Here is a 21,253-nt window from a genome sequence, read left to right as displayed (position 1 = left end):
AAAATAGCCATCTAACAGTATATTAACCAGCTCGTAGGACTAGCTATAGGCTTTATAGCTGAAATTATTCCAGCTTGTGAATTATACACATTAACCCCTCCTTCTAATAGTGCAAAGTCTTTGGAATGCATTTACACATTAAGCTAAGTCTAAACCAGATGGCGACTAATCCTCTACCACAATCTTCGGTCAAAAGGCTATTACACAAACCTGTAAGCACTGAGATAACTAAAAAGAGTAAATATACCTAAGCAGCTTTAGATATATTGAAAATAAAATCAATATGGGATGCCTCTGAACTTACGCTGTGAGTTTAGGTTTCCGTGCAACCTGGAGAGCACTCAGTTCTGTTTGCCCCTAAGGGAACCTTTTTTTTTTTTTTAAACAAACACTCTAACACAAAAATGGAACATTGTACACTTGTATCTGATTAGGCCACCTCTTGACAAACTCACCTGTTTACCTTCCAAACAGCCCATAAATCAGGTTCCATAATCCAACTAGTAGGAGCTTATTGACTCACAGGCCTATTGTGGTCAGCGATAAGGACTGCAAAACGGAGATTCTTACCGCTAGCCCGAGCTCAGCTCAGTTCACCTCCCACGTAACCCTGAGCCTGCAGAGTATGATGCTGGAATCATGAATTACCCAGAGTAACCAGTTTTTATGGAAAGCTAAATTATAGGTTTAATGATTAATTCAAATACAACATAGTAGTTCAGTCATTATTAAGTATTTGTATGCACATTTTTTGGAAATTATTTAGATTAAAAAATATATACTGGGGGCTGTGATGAGTCAAAGGGATTTCGGTCTGTGATTCAGCCTCCCGACAGTAGATGGCATCAAACCAACTCGGGACTTCCCTTACCAAGATCTCGTGACCATGGCAAAAGTCATCTTTTGAGGGGCGGCACCTTGGTGAGGGGCGGAAGTAGGAGTATGTAAATTCCAGCCACTGGAGTCAAGTGAAGGATAAGGAGACTTGTCAGTTGGGGATTGGTGTTCCACTGACTACAGAGGCGGGACATTACATGCTAAAGGGAACGTACTGCTGTGTTCGGGGTTGGTCTGAAAGTAAAATAGGAGGAGTAACGGGTGGAGGGAGAGACTAGTTTGGTGCAGCGGGATTTAAAAAAAAAAAAAACACTACATTTCTTTTGTCTTTTTTTGTTTATGTATGGTTTACCACGAAGACGATTAAAGACGAGTTATCACGATCGGTTTTGGATTTCACCCCTGCACTCCTTCCCTCACACCATTTTGTTTTCTTTTGTTATTTAATTATTTTGTTGTGTATAGATAATAAAAATAAATTATTTTATTTCTGTACACATAAATTACTGTCTGGACATTCCATTTAATACACTCTCGCCTCACAGGGGCATTCACAATGTTGTAGCAAAACACGATTGGAACAACGTGCAGCCTACTGAGTACCAAGGATTTAGAGCATTTTCTAATGTTAAAAGTAAACAAAGGCAACTTTGTCCCATCTAACCTACTTATGTGTCAGATCTTTCTGAATATCGCTTGTAAATACATGATCACAATTAAATAAAATATCTCTATCCTTCAGTCACCACATAAAATATACAACGTTTGCTGTAGAACCCACAGTAGGTGGCAAAGGCAACATTTTTATTTTCGAGAATTACCTTTTCACTCCTCTTGATTGAAATCCAGATTGAGATTATTTAAAGTGTATTAGCTAACAAAATAATTTTATAATTCTTACTTGTGGTGCACTTAAATTCACCATATTTTTTATTTTAAAACAGATACTACATTTGGTTAAATAAATCTCTGTTTGCTATCCTTGCGTTCAAGTAGTGTTACACTTTCGCCTGGAGTAAAATTGTCGTTAACCAACCAACTCCTTCCCCATTTGAAGACACAGCTAAGGTATAACGACCCAGGAAATAAAAGGGAAAGAAACTTATCTTGGTGTAATACCAGTAATCAAGTGTTAAAATGGAAATACATGTTTGCAAAACAGCACATTTGGGGCTGATATTGTTAAAGGAAGAGCATGACGAGTAAGGTTTATGGAATCATTTTGTAACATACAACCACTTTAACAGGACCAAAGGTCCCCTAAGCTTCATTATCTCATGAGCAGGTATTCTGTTGTACCTTGGGGGCAGCAGCTCAGGACACTCCATCACTGACTGGCCACCTCAATCCTACCTTATGTCTGCATGTTGTGCAGCCTTGAGTACAAAGAAAAAGTGCTTTCCACTGACTTTAGTGGGTGTGGTAAAAAAAAAAAAAAAAACTAAAAAAACGCTGATTTAGCACTGGAATGAATGGAGCAACATTTCAAGTGGTAACATGCTTTCTCCCTGAAGAGCAGAATGCATTGTGAACATCTATAACAGAGCAAACATGGATTGGAGTTCTGTATGGTTATTCTTTTGTGAATGTAACTGTAATGGCATGAAAAAGCACATCAATGTAGTGAATTAGGCAGTTAACTAAAGAAAAAAAAAGTCTACATGAAACGATGTGTCCACTTCTGGTAATACATTTTTAATTAGTTCTACTCTTGCTTGAGGATTATTATATTGTTAAGAATTTAACCTTTCTAAAAAAACAAAATCAACTTTTTGCTGTAAATAAAAAATACATTAGACATTTTCTGTGTTGAATATTCATAGCATTGTGTCCAAACCAGTTTTTTTTTTTATAAATACGAATTATAAAAGAAAACCTATATTTGATCCGTATAAAACCTTGTATTGTGATGCTCCACCTCACACACTCCCTTCAATGGCAACCAGTGCTCTGGCTGGAAGTGGGTGTGGTATGTGTGAGGCAATAGTTAAAGGCAGTCCGCACCCTGATTGGCTGAAGTCCCGGATCGGTTCCTTGGTGGGAGGAGCCTGCCTGATCCTCGCCATCTGAAGGGGGGGAAAAATTGAGTGTTACTAAACTGTTGTATTCCTCAAAACAGTAACACCTGGAGGCAGACAGGTAGGAGAGCAGTAATCTGATCAATTGTCCAGAAATGTTGGTATAATGCTGGAAACTTAACTCTCTCACTCATAACCCATGACCAAGGCCAACACACAGTTGCTGCTTTTAACAAGCTGGTTCTACATACTGTAACCCTAAGGCCATTTGTTCTGAATTATGGCATGAATAAATAGAAGGGTTGACATGCAATAAAATACAAAAGACACTTAATTAATCTGTTTGTCATGATCTAATAGTTAGATTAAAAAAGGTTTTTTTCTATATTATATAATATATATATATATATATATATATATATATATATATATAATATATAATAAATATTATATATATATCTAAGATATATAAAAATTCTGAATCTAACAAGAAGTGCCCCAAAAGACTACTTTGAAGCCTGTGCGGTAATGCCAATTTAGAATAAAAAAAAATCTTTGAGAATCCAGCCCTTTGCAGAGGAAACAAGCTCAGGTGTATCTAATAATAAAACCTGGTGTGGCTAAAATGGCTAGGCAATGGGAGTGAATATCCCTAACCTGTTGTCAGAAACGACACAGCCAAATTGCTCTCTTAAGTAGTACCTTTTGTTGGTACGTGTGTAAACTGCGCCTTGTTTATTACACAGTAAATGCACCCATTCACTCCTTGCCATGTTAATTCTGCAATTAAAGCCAGCTGCATCATGCAGCACAGTTTAGTCATTTTGACAGCCTGTGGCAGCGATAGCTGCAGTGGTGACGTCAGACCAGGAAATGAAACAGAAACACAGGATGATATGGGGGTAAACTGAGCCGCAATGGTGCTCAACTTTTTATTTATTAATTAAACAAACAAAACACACCAAAACAAACAGGCACACTGGCCAAAGTAAAATAACACAAACAACAATTATTATTTTGTAAAACGAGTACCTTAATTCACTTTCTGGTAGCATTCGCACTCACTCTTAACTCCTCTCTATTCTCTTCTCCCACAATGAGCTGTTGGGTCTTTTTATATTCTGTGGCTGGAGCCTTAATTACCCATTAAACAATGACCTTATTAAGGCTCCAGCCACATTCCCATGGGCTTTGTCGGGATGGGTATTTAACCCCATCCACACCAACTGCATTTTACAGGACCGGCTTTTTGCCGGTCTCAAATAATAAACAACAAGCATATGCACACAAACACAATTATAATAATACAATACAAATAATAAAAATGAACATACATACAAAAATACATTAATATGCACAAGGGGTGGACACCCCGTCACACAGCCCAATTGAGAATAAATCACAGTCCAATTAGTCATTTCTTAGTCATTTCCCATCAACAGGACTAATGTCAAAAACATGTGCATAAATATCTGTATGTCAGTTTAAGGTAAACTTTGAAAAAACTGAGTCAAGTAGATCAATGTTTATGGCAACTGAATGTTGCACTTGTCCATTTGACGTTTTCAAGCTTTTTGCATTTGTGTTGTGCAATTCATCAATACTATATAGTGAATCTCAATTAAATGTTTACATTTATTTTTGCTTATAGTTTATTACTCCTATACAAGTTTTTAAAATCTTTCTGTTATCTAGTTAATTTACAAAACATATACATTCCATAAAAACTATTAAAACCTACAACATATATAGTCTGAGAACACCAGCGTGACTCCTTTGATTGGATATGCTGTACTTGGGACTGCAGTTGAACTTGTGTTTGTTATTTGTATGTTTAGATAGCGAAATAGATGGTCTACTCAGACATCCCGGCTGGCCTGGTAAAAGGATTATTAGTCTAGTTTATGGCCCCCCAAGGTCGAGAATGGGGAGGTATATATGCCATTATAAAAACAACTGGTTTCCCTCTTAGGGTTCAGTGGAGGAGCAAGGGGTTATGGAAAGGCTGCCATGGCAATGCGACTGTCTGTCTAAGGATTCTCTTCCTGCTAACATTATACTGTGCTGTCACACCATACCTAACAAAGCTACTCAAAACTCAAGCGACTGTTATTTAAATATATTTAGACAAAAGAGCTGTTAATCTTTTTAAAGTAATTTGGCAGGGGCAGATTTTTTGTAACCTGTATGTAATTTCAGCTAAGACATCAGTGTTAGCATCTGCTTGCTTTATTTCAAAATAGTGCCATGAGATATTTGATACTGTAAAAACAGTAGCACTTTTTACAGATATATTTATCTACTAGGAAACATATAAGGTAGTGGGGTGCTTGTGAATGGTGTAACAAAATGGGGATGTTATCTATATATTCTCACACACACACACACACACACACACACACACACACACACACACACACACACACTTTGTTACAAATAAAAAGTGTCTCTAAACCCAATGTTGCTAAATGTTTTGACTGTAATTCAGTTAGACCATACTGAAACAAAACAATGGGAGGAAAAGACACTAGTGGAAAACTGGTGTAACTGGTGTGAAAAAATCCACACAACATAAGCAACTTTTTAGGCTTATATGACGAAAAACGTTTTACTGTACACTCACGAAAACTGAAGCCACAATGATAAGTGTATTGGCTCCACTTGCAAAATGGAAAACTTAACAGTGGCCTAAAAATCCACTCTTCTGGAAAGTATTACGATAACCAACATTAAAGGTAGGCTAAGCTTATACTGTACATACATATACACTTGTGTTTATAATGCATTAAATATGTCCCATAGATGTGGAAAGTAACATGCTCCACAATATATATTTTTTACATGAGTTACTAAACTATATTACAATTATGCAAAAAAATGGGCTAAACAGCAACACATATGGTTATAACACAGTTAAACATGCAGTGGCTATGCAGCTGTCCAGTGTTTGTTGGTTTTAGCTAGTATAATGTGAAAACAGTAACATATTGAAATAAATGTATTATATATATATATATATATATATATATATATATATATATATATATATATATATATATATATATATATATGTGTGTGTGTGTGTGTGTGTGTGTCGCGGTTTTGAAATCTGGTCACCCTACATCAAAGCTATATTAACAAGGAGACCACTCTGTATGATGTCTCTAATATCAGCTACACAAGTTGAAAGACTTGAAATGAACACCTTAAAAAATCTGCCACTATATAATGTATCTGGCAGAGGCCTCATCTTGGATTATTGCCAGTTGGCACACTCACTGGCCATTTTATGAAAAGAAAAAAAGAAAAGAACACAATAATGGAGTATAGGAACTCTATACGTTATCTGGAAATCACTGAACAAGACAGAATGACCTTCATTGAAAAAAATATACAGAACACCATTTACTATTCTCAAATTTAAATATCAGATACAAAAAACAAGAACACGATGTACTGAGCTAAATGGTATGTGTTTATTAATGGAGACGATACAAGGCTGCATTGAACACCTGATTATCCAAGTCAGGAGTATCAAAACTCCAGTCCTCGAGGGCTGCTTAATCTTTCAATTAAGTTAACTGATCTAATTATTTGTTCAATTGAACATATTTAATATTCAATTCTTTTACATTTGATGATTCAAAAAATGCACATGATTCAAGGTACACTACCTACAAAACAACCTGAGGCCTGGAGAGAAGTGTTAAAGTTGTCCAATTAATCAAATAATTAGACCAATTAAGTAACTGAGCGCTTGGGTGGAACAAAAGCCAGAAGACACTGCAGCCCTCCAGGAACTGCTTGACACTCCTGATATTAGTGTTTGATATTCTGGATAACCCATGGTGCATGTTATTTAATTACTTAACCTGTATGAGATAAACAACAATGTTAAATCAGTAAAAATAATTCACCAAACTGTATTATTTTCTTACTGATTCAATATTGAGTTGTTAATGCCACTTAAAACATTTCTTCCTAATTGTTAATGAGATCCGATTGACTGTTCATTTGGTAATTGGATTTATTTTTATTTTTTTTAATATTTTGTTATGCTTCAAACAAATGTTTTGGAATGTTGTCATGAGTTCCTCTGAGTTTGAGTTTGAGTTTAAAATCACACTTACACAGACAAAATAAAGGAATGTGAAGTTATTGATCATTTTGCCGAAACTAAAACAGATGATGACCTAAATATCATCTCGCCAGAGATCGGTTTTCGAGAACTACTGTATGCTGTTAGCTTGTTTGCACAATGGTTAAACAAAAGAAATGTAAAAGCTGAGTTTACATCTAAAATCCATGTAACTGATGGAGAGTTACTAAGTGATGATGAACTGCTGTTGTTCGCGAAGCCGTCCAGAAGAAATGGGAAATAGAAATTAGAAAGGGGTGTCTATGGGGAAGTTTTTAAAAAAAAACAAAACATTATGTTAATGTATAATTCTATTAATTTTCTTTAACAGTTTGATATGTTAAACTGAAATCGTAAGCCTTTTTCTAAGTGTTTGAAATGTGTAATACTATAATTAACTAACTGTTCAACTGTTCCCCTTCTCTTCAAAGACAGTTTTACAGATTTTACATTAAAAGATCAAAGGGTGATGTCACAGAAATGTTTTAAATTCTAAAACTTACAAAGTAACTCCTCTACACTTCAGAAAATACAGTGTTTTAAATTGACTAAACTTTAAAACCAATCCAGTTATTTTATAATAAACCATAATGACTGATTTGCAAAGGGGTTTTGCCTGACAATAAACTACTTCCACAAAACCCCTTGATTGTATTACACTTCAGGTTAGAGATTACAATGTATAATGCTGTGAACGTTCACATAGTGTCTACTACAACTCTTTTGAACCCTTAAACTTTAAATTAAACTTAAATACCCTACACTTCCCTGTACGCATCCCCCTAACATCATAATAAGCTGTAAATGGAGATTGAAAACCATAAGTGAAGTGCATTGTGGTCCATGAAAAGAGATCTTTCTCTCCCCAGCTCATGCCCCAAGGGACTGTAAAGTGAGTCCTGGACAGCTGTGCAGAAGCCTACAGTAACAGTCCCAAAGCTAAAACGGTCCTGCACTGATTTCAGTAGGACAATGCTCCCCATTGTAGCTCATGATCCTCCCAGCGCTGTCAAGAGATACACTAATGGCCTCCACCAAACAGAGAGTGGTAAACACAGACAATATGGCATATAGCAGCCCAGAAATGGGTCAGACAGACAAACAGATTGATACGCTGCTGAGTGATCAACACTGAGGTGGAAAGAAAAAGGAATACATTCCTATCTACAGTAAACAAATGTTTAGACTCTCTGCTAGTATACTTTGAGATTAAACTGACATGATTCTGTTATTTATGTTAAGGTGTTATTGCTCTTGGACAATGGTTAACCAACTGGTTTGCAGTAAAAATGGAAATTAAATTGGATTAACTATTTGGTTGATTCCAAGGGTCATCTTCCATGAGTTTAACAGATACAGATGTGTTTACAAGACAGACAGGTAGGGAGGTAGACTTCTGGACAGTTTGTGAGAAAGATTCAACTTTTTTTTTCCTCCCAATTTGACATATCCAATCATATTTTTAAGCCTGCACTGACCCGGAAGTGGCGAAGATGAACACACACTGTCCTCAGAAGCATGTGCCATCAGTGGACCACTTTTTTTTCACTCTGCAGGCCCATCATGCAGCCAACCCAGAGCTACAGCGTCGAAGGACAATGCAGCTCTGGATAGCTTACAGGCAATCCCGCAGGCGCCTGGCCAGTCCCCCAGCTGACCCAAGCCCTCCCCCCCGGGTGGCACTTGGCCATTTTTCCCCCTGGGAACTCCTGTCCACTGTCGGCAGTGGAATAGCCTGGACTCGAACCGGCGACCTCCAGGCTATAGGGCGCATCCTGCACTCCACGCAGTGCACCTTTACTGTATGCGTCACTCGAGAGCCCTGTAAATGTTTTTTTTATATTGTTTGAAGATGAGTTTATATTAAAGCCACTAATAACATGTAAATTTAGATGATGTTTGGCAGGGTTAGATTCTAATGATTTTTTTCAGATTGTCCTACGGACAAGTGCAAGGCAAATCACTGGTTGCTTTGAAAGCAGCACATATTATAGCAAATGTAATATCTGATACTATAAACAGTTAAAAAAAAAAAAGCTCCCAGTTTACATACCTTTATCTGCAGGTAGCCTGTTACCATTTCACCTCCTAGGTCATTTTACCTCAGCAGTGTCTTTGAGGTCAAACCATGTCATTAGGTGAAGCAACTGGTTAGTTAATTGCAAGAAAGAAAGCGCTGAATGGACGATTTTACTCTCAAGGTGAAATAACCTAGTTAGTGCAAGGTTTCCTTACTATGGTATCAAATATATATTTTTAAACACAAATGTTTTTTTGCTCTAACATGTTTCTTTCAAACCTGCAAAAAGCAGTCAACCAGAAGCACACAACAGGTTTATGGAATTATTTCATTATATACAACTTCCTTAAATGACCAGAGGCTGTAAGCACAAACGTAGGCATGGGCATGTTGCAAGAAATGTGCTGTTGTTTAATCTGTTCTACCTGCAGCAAGGAGTCTGTTGTGTTACTGTGCTGCAACCCCACCCCTGCAATACAACTGGCAAAAATGAGAACACCCCACTAAAAACGTGTTGCTCCATCGCAGTTTGTCTCTCACAAGAAAATTAATTATTTCAAACCACAAGCACGCAAACCTCCAGACACAATGACTTCTACAGTAGGCTGTGCTACCGTACTGATAAAGAGAATGTCTCCTGGAAAACAGGTGAAAACAAAATGTCCAAAGCATATTGACTATTCAGAAGTTACAATACCACAAAGCTAAATCAATACTGTTAATAATGAGTGAGGTCATTTCACCTGGAGAAAAATACATTCTCTTCTAAGGATTGCAGTGTATCCAGTTCACGCTCCCTTCCGCAACAATGCTGGTTTTCTGTTCTAACAATACAGCACTCACTTCAGTCGGGGCACCAGCTTTGTTGCAGGTGGGAGCATGAACTTGATACACTGCAGTGTTTCGAAGAAAAAATCTTTCACCTGGTGAATGTTACCAAGTAAAACTTGAAAAAAGTAATTCTCTATTTACCTAAAAATATAAAAATGATATGGAATATGTTAAAATAAAATTTCTGCAATATGGACAACATGGGGTTCAGCGAAGGTAATGTGTAAACACCACTGGGCGTCCTGTAACACTTTAAGATAAAGGTTTGTACCTCAGAATTTAGTCTTCAATTCTACAACATTAATGATACATTATTAGATCTCTTGTGGTATACAATACCAGAAGCATAACAAAAAATGGATCTGGTATAGAAAAGTCTATTTTGATCAGACCATTGTTCCTACAGGTTAATATGGGTAGGTATTAGCTTGCACATGTTACTGAATTTTCATTACATCAAGTAGGAATGTTCTATATTGGTTATCAACTTGACTAGGAAGATAAAAAATAAATAAATAAATAAATAAATGAACAGTTTCTTAAATAATTTCTGAAAATAATAAAATGTTTCTAAAACACAGACTGTAGTTTTTTTTTTTTTTTTCCTATTAATAAGAATAAAATATCAAGCTGATCCATAAACAGCAACGCTTGAAGGCCATAGCGAAAGCATAAAGGGGCCATAGCTACACAGCTGCATGTCAGTGATCTCACCGCACAAAAGCAGATGCAGCTGGGAGCAGGGGGAAGAAAAAAGTACTTTGAAAAAGGCACAGTTTTTCTTTTTGTGCCTTTTCTTCAGTGGGGTGGAACACTGTGTCCTGTATGTGTGGAGCAGATTAGCGGACGCACAGGAACAAAGTCAAGGCCGAGTCTGAACAGGCACTGACAAAGAGTCAAACCAAGCTGTTCCCTTGTAGCTCTGAAAAACATCCTAGAGCTAGCCTATAAATCTATTCTGAAGATTCTTAAATATTCCTGAAGCTTTAATGAATCAAATAACTGCTCAATTGTAATTGCATGCTTCCATCTGCAATTCCAAAAACGATTTTGTCCACAAAAGCAGTTTTTAAGATGTTTTTTTTTTTTAATGAGTGCACAAGTCTTAAGAACAGCATCTAAAGTACAGGTAGTTGTATAGTTATCATAAATTACGTATGAGAAAAACATCCAATCACTGTTAAGGATTCGTCAAAATTCCATGACATCTTTTCCTCTTCAGATGTCATCTCATGCACAGAACTTATAGTACAAGCAGGCTTTTTGTCCCATGTCACTACTGGTCAGTGACAAAATTCCTAAACACCAAAGCATGTGTTTATAAATGACTATACAACAACTGTATACTCCTCTCCCACTGTTTTCTACAGAGATCAGCTGTTCTGTTATTACTCAATAATGGAATGGCGAATGAAGCACACTAGCCAAAATAACTTGACTTCTATTCATACTAAAGCAGCCAAAATAACGCAACTTTGGTTCACATTAGTCACAAGTCACGGGTAATACTCGAGGAGTCTGCCTTTAGATGGACAGTAACGAGCCCTGTCTTAACTTCACCATGGGAAGCTGCCAAAGATCTTGCACTACGATATTGTGAATTTGCCCATGGTCATTAAAAACTAGAAATAAAAACTTTAATAAATCCTTAACAGTTTGTCAGCTATAAGAATAAGTAAAAGTATCTTGAAGAATCTACCCTTAGCAGACTTGTTATTCTAGCCTTATACCACAATAAGACCAGTATGAGCCTGATCTCCCTATTTAAAATGGTTAATTTGATGACTGTCAATTCTATAAAGCATCCAAACAGGAAATCTGCAGAGTGGCAGTCAAAGCTACACCTGACCTTGGGAGAGCTCCACTCTACTCGCTGCCTTTAAACTGAAGCAAGTCACTGCTTCCCACCTGCAAAACAATTCTATTTTTACACTGCCGCTTCATGCTGCACATTGTACTTTTTACTGCTAGAATGTTTGTTCTCAATAACATTGCAAATAAACCAGGGTAGAGAGCACTTTGTAGCAACAGGATTAAAGTATAACCGTTTGTGTTTATCATGCTCCCTCGAGGTGTCAGGTGACAGCTGCCAGTTTCACATCTCAACTTAGTGTCTGTATGTTAAAGCAATTAAAACAATGGACTGGGGAGCCAGCACATCTGTGCTTTTAACTTATGTTTATGCTTTAGACTCTTTTTTTAATTCCTTCAAATCGATATGCACTCTTTGGAACCTTCTCTAAAAGTTCCTTCAGAGTTGAGGATGTTAATCTTTTAAAATCACAGACATTTTGTTTGGTTTAGCTTTTTTACCCCAGAGAATTACATGTCAAACTTGTCAATTTGACAGTTCAGTTGATGCATACAGATTTACTATATGTGAGATTGAACGAGGTACCCTGGAGTACCCCGTGCAAAACCTCCATCTTTATCAAATTATTTATTTTTGGCATAGGGAACAAAAACATACAGGTATAGCAAAACCATTAAAATAATGTATTTTAACACTAAGACGTATGCTATTGGATGCCTGTCTACTGTTTACAGGACAAAAAGAAAACCACTCTGAGAATAAGTAGGCTATCCTGGTGAAGTCACTGGTCTCTGCTAAAATCTTTTATTCTATATTGCTGGCATTAATACTTGTCTTCTGTGTTGCTGATCAAAATACACTGACTGCAGAAGATTTAATAGAGCTATGAATAAGACCATAAAACAATGTATTACTGTAACTTTCATTAGACAGCACTAATACAATCATAATACAGTTGTGTTGAAGTTTATATATAAATAAAAATGATGTGTTACTGACAGCGAATACAGGTTAAATACGTGCACCTTACGGCAAATGAAAACTTAAAGAGTCATAAAACTACAAATAAACAAGTAGTAGCCATTATATTAATAGTCCAGATTATTTGTGTCCAACTTTGTGCATTCATTTGGAAAGAAAATGGTGCACATTTGGGGGAAAAAAACTTAAAAAAAAGACTCAAAAGTATTTTTTATTTCTAGTTTCATAACATGAACACTATTATTTTCCTTTCACAGCAAATGGTGTAAATTATAGCTGAAAAGTCCTTGATAACTTACTTGCAAAAATATAGCAATAAATAAATAAATAAAAATAAAATTATATATATATTTATATATTTAAGATGAAAAACAATTACACTACTGTATGTAAATTTAGATTGCCATTGTGAGTACATGGTATATAGCGTGAGCACAAGTCTATGGGTGTATTCTCTTCTGTGTGTATAGATTTTTGTTTGTGGAATGAAGGTGGGATACCAAACACTGTATCTAAGAAACAGAACAATAGCTCTACCAGCCATTCGTTATATATAACATGTGGCAAGCCAAACAAGTCGGTAGAAAAATACCTGTCCCAGTGGCCAGTCTATTTTTTGTTTTTCTGAGTGGAGATTTTGCTGAAGAGCAGTTCATGGAAATATAAAGGCTTGTATTTTTCTATAGCCGTGCATTGCAAGGTGGCTGGTGAGTCAGCTCCTGCCTCTGACCTCAAGGCAGACCTGGATTGTTTGAGTTTTTCTACCCTCAACCGCTGCTCTGGTCAAGTTCACAGTAAACATCGTTGGGCGGGAGTCCTGTCAGCATGGGAGTGTTTCTGTTTATTTGAACTTTTCATGCGCTAGGAGTCTCCTTTGCCCCAAATATTTCTCAAATTATTTTATTACTAAAACCTCAGGAGATTTTTTTTCCCTACATTTTAAATATTTAACTTATATCCAATTATTGTTTTATACAAAGTGAAATATTCAAAACCCTGCAAATCTAGGCCCATAAATCATAGCCAAACCTTTATCGTAGATCTCCAATTAGGAATCACTGCTTAAGACCACTGGACCATCATCTCTACTACTGGAATGCCATTAGACATCACTTTCATATTAGATGATACACTGTTGCTGCTACCTGGGAGTAAGCATACTATAAAATGAAGCAGGGTACTTATTGTGTGTGTGCACTTTTACAAACAGACACTACAAAACAATGTTGGAGACCATTCTCCCTCACACAGCATCAAGTCTTTTTCTCTTGTGTTGCTCGTCTCTTATTATGTTTGGGTCTATTATTACAATCTCTTTGTACAGCTCAATAAAATGATCTTTATACCCCACCTTTTTTTCTGTATTATCTCTGACTTTAATGAAGCTGCACAATATTGATCATAATAATTTTCTGTTTGTATACCGGTTCTCCAAAAGTATCATGCTACAGCTTGACGAGAATCATTGCTCTGAATCTCTCCTCTTCCTCATTCATTTTCTGTCATCTCTGCTATATAGCTTAAACCTCATAACTTTAATAAACAGTACAAATAAGGTAGCCACTTGTTGCCATAGTACAAGAATGGTTGCTTAATTTTGCAGTGACCTCAGAGTGGCATATTCCTATAGTTTGACTGAACTCAAACCTGTTTATAAGGCTTGGTGAGTTAGCTGATCAGCAATGAAATACTATGTTGTTTTTTTTACTCCCAGTTTTAATTTCAGTGCAAGTCAGTAGCACTGCAAAGCTATTTCTATCAAAAACCTATCATCATATATTTTTTTTATTAAAGCACTCGTCTTATCTTTGGGAATCAGAAACAAGGTGTTCAGTTGAACAACTCAAACAAGAAGTTTAGATGTGTCAAATTGATAGGTTAACACACAGCACATGTAACAGTGCCATTAAATAGGTGCAATATGTGTTTTATGAAACAAAACATCTGAAGGCTGGGTTTTATTTAGTTTGTGGTTTGGGTTCAGTTTCTTTGCTCACCTTCCTGTTGAAGTCAGTTGCCCAGTACACTGCTACTTGAGCTAGTTCTATTATTATACACTGTGTGATTTGTATACATTATCAAGGACCCTAGTAGGATAGTTAGGGTTTATATGATGTCTCTTTTCAGTATGATTACTTTTACGGTTCATGTTTAAGATTTACTAACAAAGCATGACTCAACAATTCTACACTACCAGTGGAGTTCAAGATGGCAGACTGACGTTTACTTTCTCTCAGAATTAAGCTGGCATTTTTCAAAAAGGAAAAAAAAAAGAGAATCTGAATAAAAACCACTTTAACACTCTGTAAGCTCAATAAACTCTGATTATCTGGCATTACCTTGGCCGTTGACCTTTGTATGTACAGCTCAAGCTCTTACCATCCAGACGTGGTCAATTCCCAGACAGTAATGCCCTTTAATCGTATTTCTTTTTATTAAATGGTCAACCCTGCTTTTCAGCATTGAGGTACACAATGGGGTCAACAGCCCCAACCAATCAAGTCTTAACACCTACATAGTGGTTCATGTTTTCTTGGGGTTGTGCGCCGCAGTTCTTTTTCTAATTCAAAAAATATTAGACCCCTTTTTTCCTTGCTTGAGTTCCTTGTACTGTATGCATTCAAATCTACTAATAATGATTATGGTCATTTTACGTAGGTGGTTTTTAATAATACATAATTGTCAGTATTTTAAAATAAACTAACTCATAGGATTCCCAGTGGATCACCTAACAAAAGCACTACTCAAGGGTGAGCTACTCAAGATTTGTACAAATCGTGTTTGAGTTGCTGATGTTGAACGTTGCCCACAGGGAGCACTGCACTGGCATTTGCGCACCTGCAAGTTAGGGAGGAAGGGGACATAGTCACCTCATCGAGCAAACCCAACTGAAGAGGCCTGGAGGATGCGTGTGTGTATGTAGAGAGTTTGGGAGGTGCCATGCCCTACTGCATATGCAGTACCTGCTTTTAATGAACAAATTACAGTAGGTTATTGTCATAACCCTGGTTCCCTGAAATAGAAATGTAACCATTACCACATGGGTATTTATCTCCTAAACACATTGTAACCTGAATAAGATATATCAAAGCTCCATGTCAAAGCCTATCACACAGTCGTGCCCGCCCCCAAGAGCATAACTGGACTGCACACAGATCTCATCATCATTTTTCCTTCAAGACTGCCGCAATCATGGACGCAGTGACCTTGAAGGTTAATGGTTACATTTCTATTTCAGGGAACCAGGGTAATGATAATAACCTAACATGTAAGTACAAAATGTAACCATTACCTCATGGGTATGACTCTCCTAAAGACCTTGCAATGTGAATAAGATATATCAAAGCTGCACATCAGAGCCTGTGACGCAGTTGTGCCCACCCCAGCATAACTGGACTTAATTTCTTACTCATCATAATATTTCCTTTCCTCTGAACCTAACAGAGAGACTACGAACAGATAAGTAGCAAGTTACTTACACCTGCTTATTTTCGCTTGTGTAATTATACTAATTAAGTCCCGTTGTTTTGTTAAGTCTCGCAGTGGCCTTGTGCCCCGCACGAACCCGGCGGCTCCCACCGCTCCTTCCCTGGGATCAAACAACCTTAAATTGGCGCATTGTGCTCTAGCTTTGATTTGAAGTTTAAAAATAAGTTTAGTTTTTTGTTACGAAAATTATATAATTGAAACTGTAATCACAGTATTACTGTTTGATATGAGAATGTTTGTTTCTCTTGTGTGTTTTTTTCTGTTTTTTACACGAACGCAGGCTTGCGTTGACCGAGCACGCACTTTGGGTTAGACTGCTTGAAGTCTCTCCTACAGTGTCTTGTTGCCATATTAGTGTATGCTTGTGTCACTGTGAAGGCTGTTAGGGCTCTATTATTCAGTCTTGCATACATTTGAACTGTTTGGGCCACTGGCAATATAGATGGGCATCCCTATAATTTGTTTCTGTGGTAACTGTAGGACAAGACCTACCCAGTTCCCACAGCTACAAGTACTATACAACGAATGAACTTACCATTCTGATACACTACGCAGTTCCTGGGCTCAGCTCTGTGTCGGGTCAGACAATTTGTAGTCTCTCCCGCAGTGTTTCGTTGCTGCCTTGGTGCTTGCTTGCAGTACCATTGCGAAGGGATCTGACAGCAGGCTTACTCCAGTCTTAGGGCTGTGCTGGTTTTGCCTGAAGCTATATAGGTGGGCACCCATATATATATATATATATATATATATATATATATATATATATATATATATATATATATATATATATATATATGCTTTGCTTCTGCGGTTACTGTGGGTCACAGACGTACCCCATTCCCAACCTGGTATACGTAACAAACAGCAAACGAGGTTACTGCACTAGTATATAACTGGTACTGAACCATACCATACCAAGGGTACTGTATAGAACTGCATCGGTTCATCTCGATTCATCTACTGCCTATGCAGTACCTGCTTTTGATGAACAAATTACTTTATTCACTGCTGTCATTCACATCTTTTCTCAAGCATTAAAATCAACACAAATTTGCATCATGGTCTGTGCTGAAAATGTTAATGTCTGTTAATCTTTTTTTTTTGGCAGTTTTTTCTATTCCTTTTTTTGAAAATGCTCACAACTTTAGACGTTTTCCCCCTAAAGGGGAATGAATGAGAGAAAGGAGCGAGGGAACCTGATCTGTAGCACTATGGCTGTAGTGTGTTGTTACCAAGCCTTTACTGGAAAGGGGGTGGGGGGGGAGGGGAGCTTTACAAGAGCCTTGAGAACAAAGAGCCCTTTGTGGAGGGAGTGCTGAGAGAGTGATATAAAGCCAAAGCTTAGGGAGTGTTTAACAGTGTATACAGACTACATTCCTTCAATGTGATTATAAGACGGTTTTAATTTATACCACTGCTAGGAAACAGACTTAACCCTTGTGTTGTCTGCCTTGGGCCCTTAGTTTAAAAATACTTTTCTTATACTGATATACAGTAAGTCATTTTAAAATGTCATTGAATTTTGTTATGCTTTTGTTCAGAACCTTCAAATGCAATCAAATAAGCAATTAAAACATATAAACCATCTGTCTTTTCCTAGACTACAATAGTAGCCGTGGGTTTTGAGTTGTGTTACCTTTTTACATATAGGTAACACAACTCAAAACCCACTTACTATCGCACTACCCTCATTACCCCCAACCCCCACCTTCAAACACATGACTTGCTCACCCTAGGGTATTCTTTTAAGGCTTTACTAAGACCACAACCTCTCCTACTGTTATGCAAGAGTAACCTCTGAGCCTAAACTTTTAACCACTACTTTAACCCTGAGCCTTGAGACTGTACATCAGCTCTAATAACATACATCTCAGTGACACTGATTCGTTCAATCAAGGAGTGAAAAGGTTAACCCTACTGGAGTACTGTAAATAAGTAGGCCACAGCTGCTGCTGTGCCGAGTGCTAGCTGGCTGGTTCTGCCTGGACGCTTGGATGAAATGATATTGAGGGGGTAGAAGAAATGCTGAGGCTTCTTGTGGTTTTGGATCTGATGGGACTCTTACTGTAGGTTAGAAAGAGGAAAGCAGTTTTACTTCTGCCATGTTGCACGTTAGAAACAAGTTGGGTGGTTGGGTTCAGTAGATGGACTTCAGTAACTGAGGTTCCATTATGTGGGGTTGCTACGGCTGGGGTGGTATAGAGATAGGCCTAGTGGTTGGGACTGAGGGCTGGGAGAAAGTGTTTCCTAGTGGTTGGTGCTCTGGGCCTATAGGTAGTGTGAACTATTAGTTCTAGATGAAACATGCAAGTAAGAAGGCTGGCTCTGTTGATGAATACTCTAAGGAACGACAGCATAGCTACCATCACTCGTACTGTGAGGTTGTGTAAACCTGCAGTTTGACCTTGGGGCTACAAGTGGTTGATTAGTGATAAAGACTGGAAATCTGGCTAGACTACTGATAAGATTTGCAGTTACTGATCAAACAACCAGAAATACCAAAAAGTGGTTGAATCATTTGTTTGTATTTTGGAGGCTTTAACTCATGAGCTATTTATATGTATATACTTGCAGGGTGGTTCCCAGACTGGGAATCTCAGTTTGTCAGTAGTCCCTGTTATTGGCTGCTGTCTGACAGGAATGAGTTAAGAGACTTCAGCTTTGAGTCTCTGTTTTTCCATGGATCACAGCGCTCCCCCTCCTCCCCCTAGTGATGCCCCAATCCTCTTCTGTTCTTTAACTGTGTGCACAAAGAGACTGAAACGGTTTATTGTTGATCCCCATCTCTCAGAGCCACCCCTGGGCTAGTCGCCATTCAAGATTGTGAAAAAAAATAAATAAAGAGAAAAAAAATCCTGCAAATCTTTTCAGGAAAACAAACTAGGAGGAAGAGGCGCCAATTTCCTGCCTGAGGGTCTCTGATAATTAATTAAATGCTTTCTTCTTCCCTTTCAAGTTTTCCCTCCTTTTCATCTTTTTAAATAAGTTTACACATAAATTATACAGGAAGAAAAAAATAAATACCCTTAATTTCAGTGTAAGTTCTGCTTCTAGTTCTACTACTCCCTTCATTTACAGTTGGGAAAGGATGAGAAGGTAAATGAGGTCAAAATACTTGCCTATCGACACAATACAGGCCCAAGTTTAAACTTGGGCTTTCTTTTAGTCCTCAGTTCTAACTACTAGACCGCACTGCCTCCCAGTCCTGAGCTATAACCACTAAGGTCATACTGCCTCCTAGTCCTCAGCTCAAAAAACTAGACCACACTACTGCCTCATTCAGAATGCTCAGCCACGGCTGGCTGTAAAACAAGAAGAGAAAAGGAAAGGGGGTTTGTGAAAGTTGGCCTGAATAAAATCCATCAGATCAAAGCTGAATTAGTGTTTTAATTCCAAAAGGGCCGCTGCGTTCCCATAGGCTCTCAGCTTCCTGCCCCCTACCGATCCAACTTCTATTTTCTCTCCAAAGAAACCCATTCTGAACAGGCAGAGCTGGCAGTGCTGAACAGGAGACCTATTGTCCCCATGCAGGGCTCTAAAGCAGCTCCAGCTTGGCTGCTACACTTTGGGCATTGCGACTCTCTGTAAATATCAGGGATCTGCTTTAGATCTATTGAAATAATGATGATAATGATAATGCTGTAAAAAATATCGCAGTAAAACATATCACACTAAAATAGTAATAATAATAATAATAATAATAATAATAATGAACAAGTTATAGTTGTTTTTTTGTATGAAGTACAAACATTTGATCAAGGTACATCTGTAGTGAATCATTGCATAGTGACTGATGTATCAAGTATGGAATCAGGTACATAATTATTATTAAAAGAGGTACAGTATATAGCAGGTCCATATTAAATTAGACCTAATTAAACTAAATATGAGGCAATGTCTATTTCGAAGTATAGGTTACTCTGGTAACTTGGTGGAGATGGGGGTGACATTTACATCACTTGTCTTCATCTACCCACTTTATCCATTCACCACAGAACATTCATTAATTGGCACTTAATTACATGGAGGCACAGGCTGGCATAGCCATGGGAAAATTACAGGGCATTATTAGGAAGCCAAGAGACAACAGACGAGTCTCTGCTGGGTGTCTGTGTGTTTGTGTGTTGTTGTCTGTGTGATGGGGGATTGGTGTTCCTTAAGAAATAACACAGCCTAGAGACATGCTCACCAGACCACACTGCTGCGGCTGAGAATTCCGAATCAAAGCTGCAGACTTTTAACAGACAAAATAAAGTCATTGCCCAATGATAACACCCACATCTGAGGAAGTTATTCCTAATGTACTGTATAGAGTTTGACAGACCTAGAAAAGATGGCATGTTTTATAAATCATGTATAAAATAGATACAAAAATTTCCTTGACGTGAATACAGGTCTGCAGCGTTGAAAGAGTTAAATAAACATTCAACCCTAAGGCTCTAAACTTGAAATGCTGCCTGCAATATATTCTGTATGTCTCTTAGGTTAAACAAGTTAAGCTTCACTGGATCCATTACCAGGTTTGATATGAACAGGAAACAGTGCATTGAGCTGTGCAGTTCAGGGAAGCATTGTTTTACTACTGCAATAACTCCCTCACCCTTGCTCTGGAAGGAAGCTCAGTCCCTTAATTATTACACTGGCCTGTCTTGTGTCACACAGGGACAGGGCTGAAGAGTTACAGAAGGCCGTGGTTGCTTTGATCTTGACCTGACGTTAACTCCATAATCCTGTGGGGGGTTTTCAGATAAACAAGCCTGCAGGGTTCCCAGCAAATCCGATGACTGGACATTTTAAACAAGCATGAAGGTTCACAAGAGGCAAAGTATTGGATTAACTCACCAGGTAGCTTAACATTGTTATTGCAGTGCAACAAGTTTCTGCCCTGCCTTAATGGGTGAATAAGTGAAAGAAAAGACCAAAGCAGCCAGGATCTTGGGGTATTTTGCACTAGTGAAACCAGTGTACTGACTATAGGGAACACTAGAGCTGCCCAAAAACCACCATTCCCAACAGGTTTCATGACCAGTAAAGCTGGGGGTCACAAACATTTATGACCGGTAGAGAGTTTAATGGGAAAAGATACAATGGGGCGAAGCAACAAACCGTAGCTGCCGTGGCAGGTC

The 21,253-nt window shown here is 37.8% G+C and overlaps 1 protein-coding gene across 1 annotated transcript in view; it reads right to left on the bottom strand.

The window, feature by feature from the left end:
* Positions 1-1,328: 1,328 nt before the first annotated feature.
* Positions 1,329-21,253, bottom strand: part of rad51b (RAD51 paralog B) — a 131,214-nt gene continuing 111,289 nt past the window's right edge. The window contains exon 10 of the mRNA XM_041276860.1: positions 1,329-2,903. Coding sequence (XP_041132794.1) covers positions 2,770-2,903 — 134 coding nt within the window. The 3' untranslated portion in view covers positions 1,329-2,769. The remainder of the gene's footprint in view (positions 2,904-21,253) is intronic.

Source organism: Polyodon spathula, chromosome 17 (genome assembly GCF_017654505.1).
Source record: "Polyodon spathula isolate WHYD16114869_AA chromosome 17, ASM1765450v1, whole genome shotgun sequence".
Classification (NCBI taxonomy): Eukaryota; Metazoa; Chordata; class Actinopteri; order Acipenseriformes; family Polyodontidae; genus Polyodon; species Polyodon spathula.
This window is presented reverse-complemented; position numbering and strand designations above follow the sequence as displayed.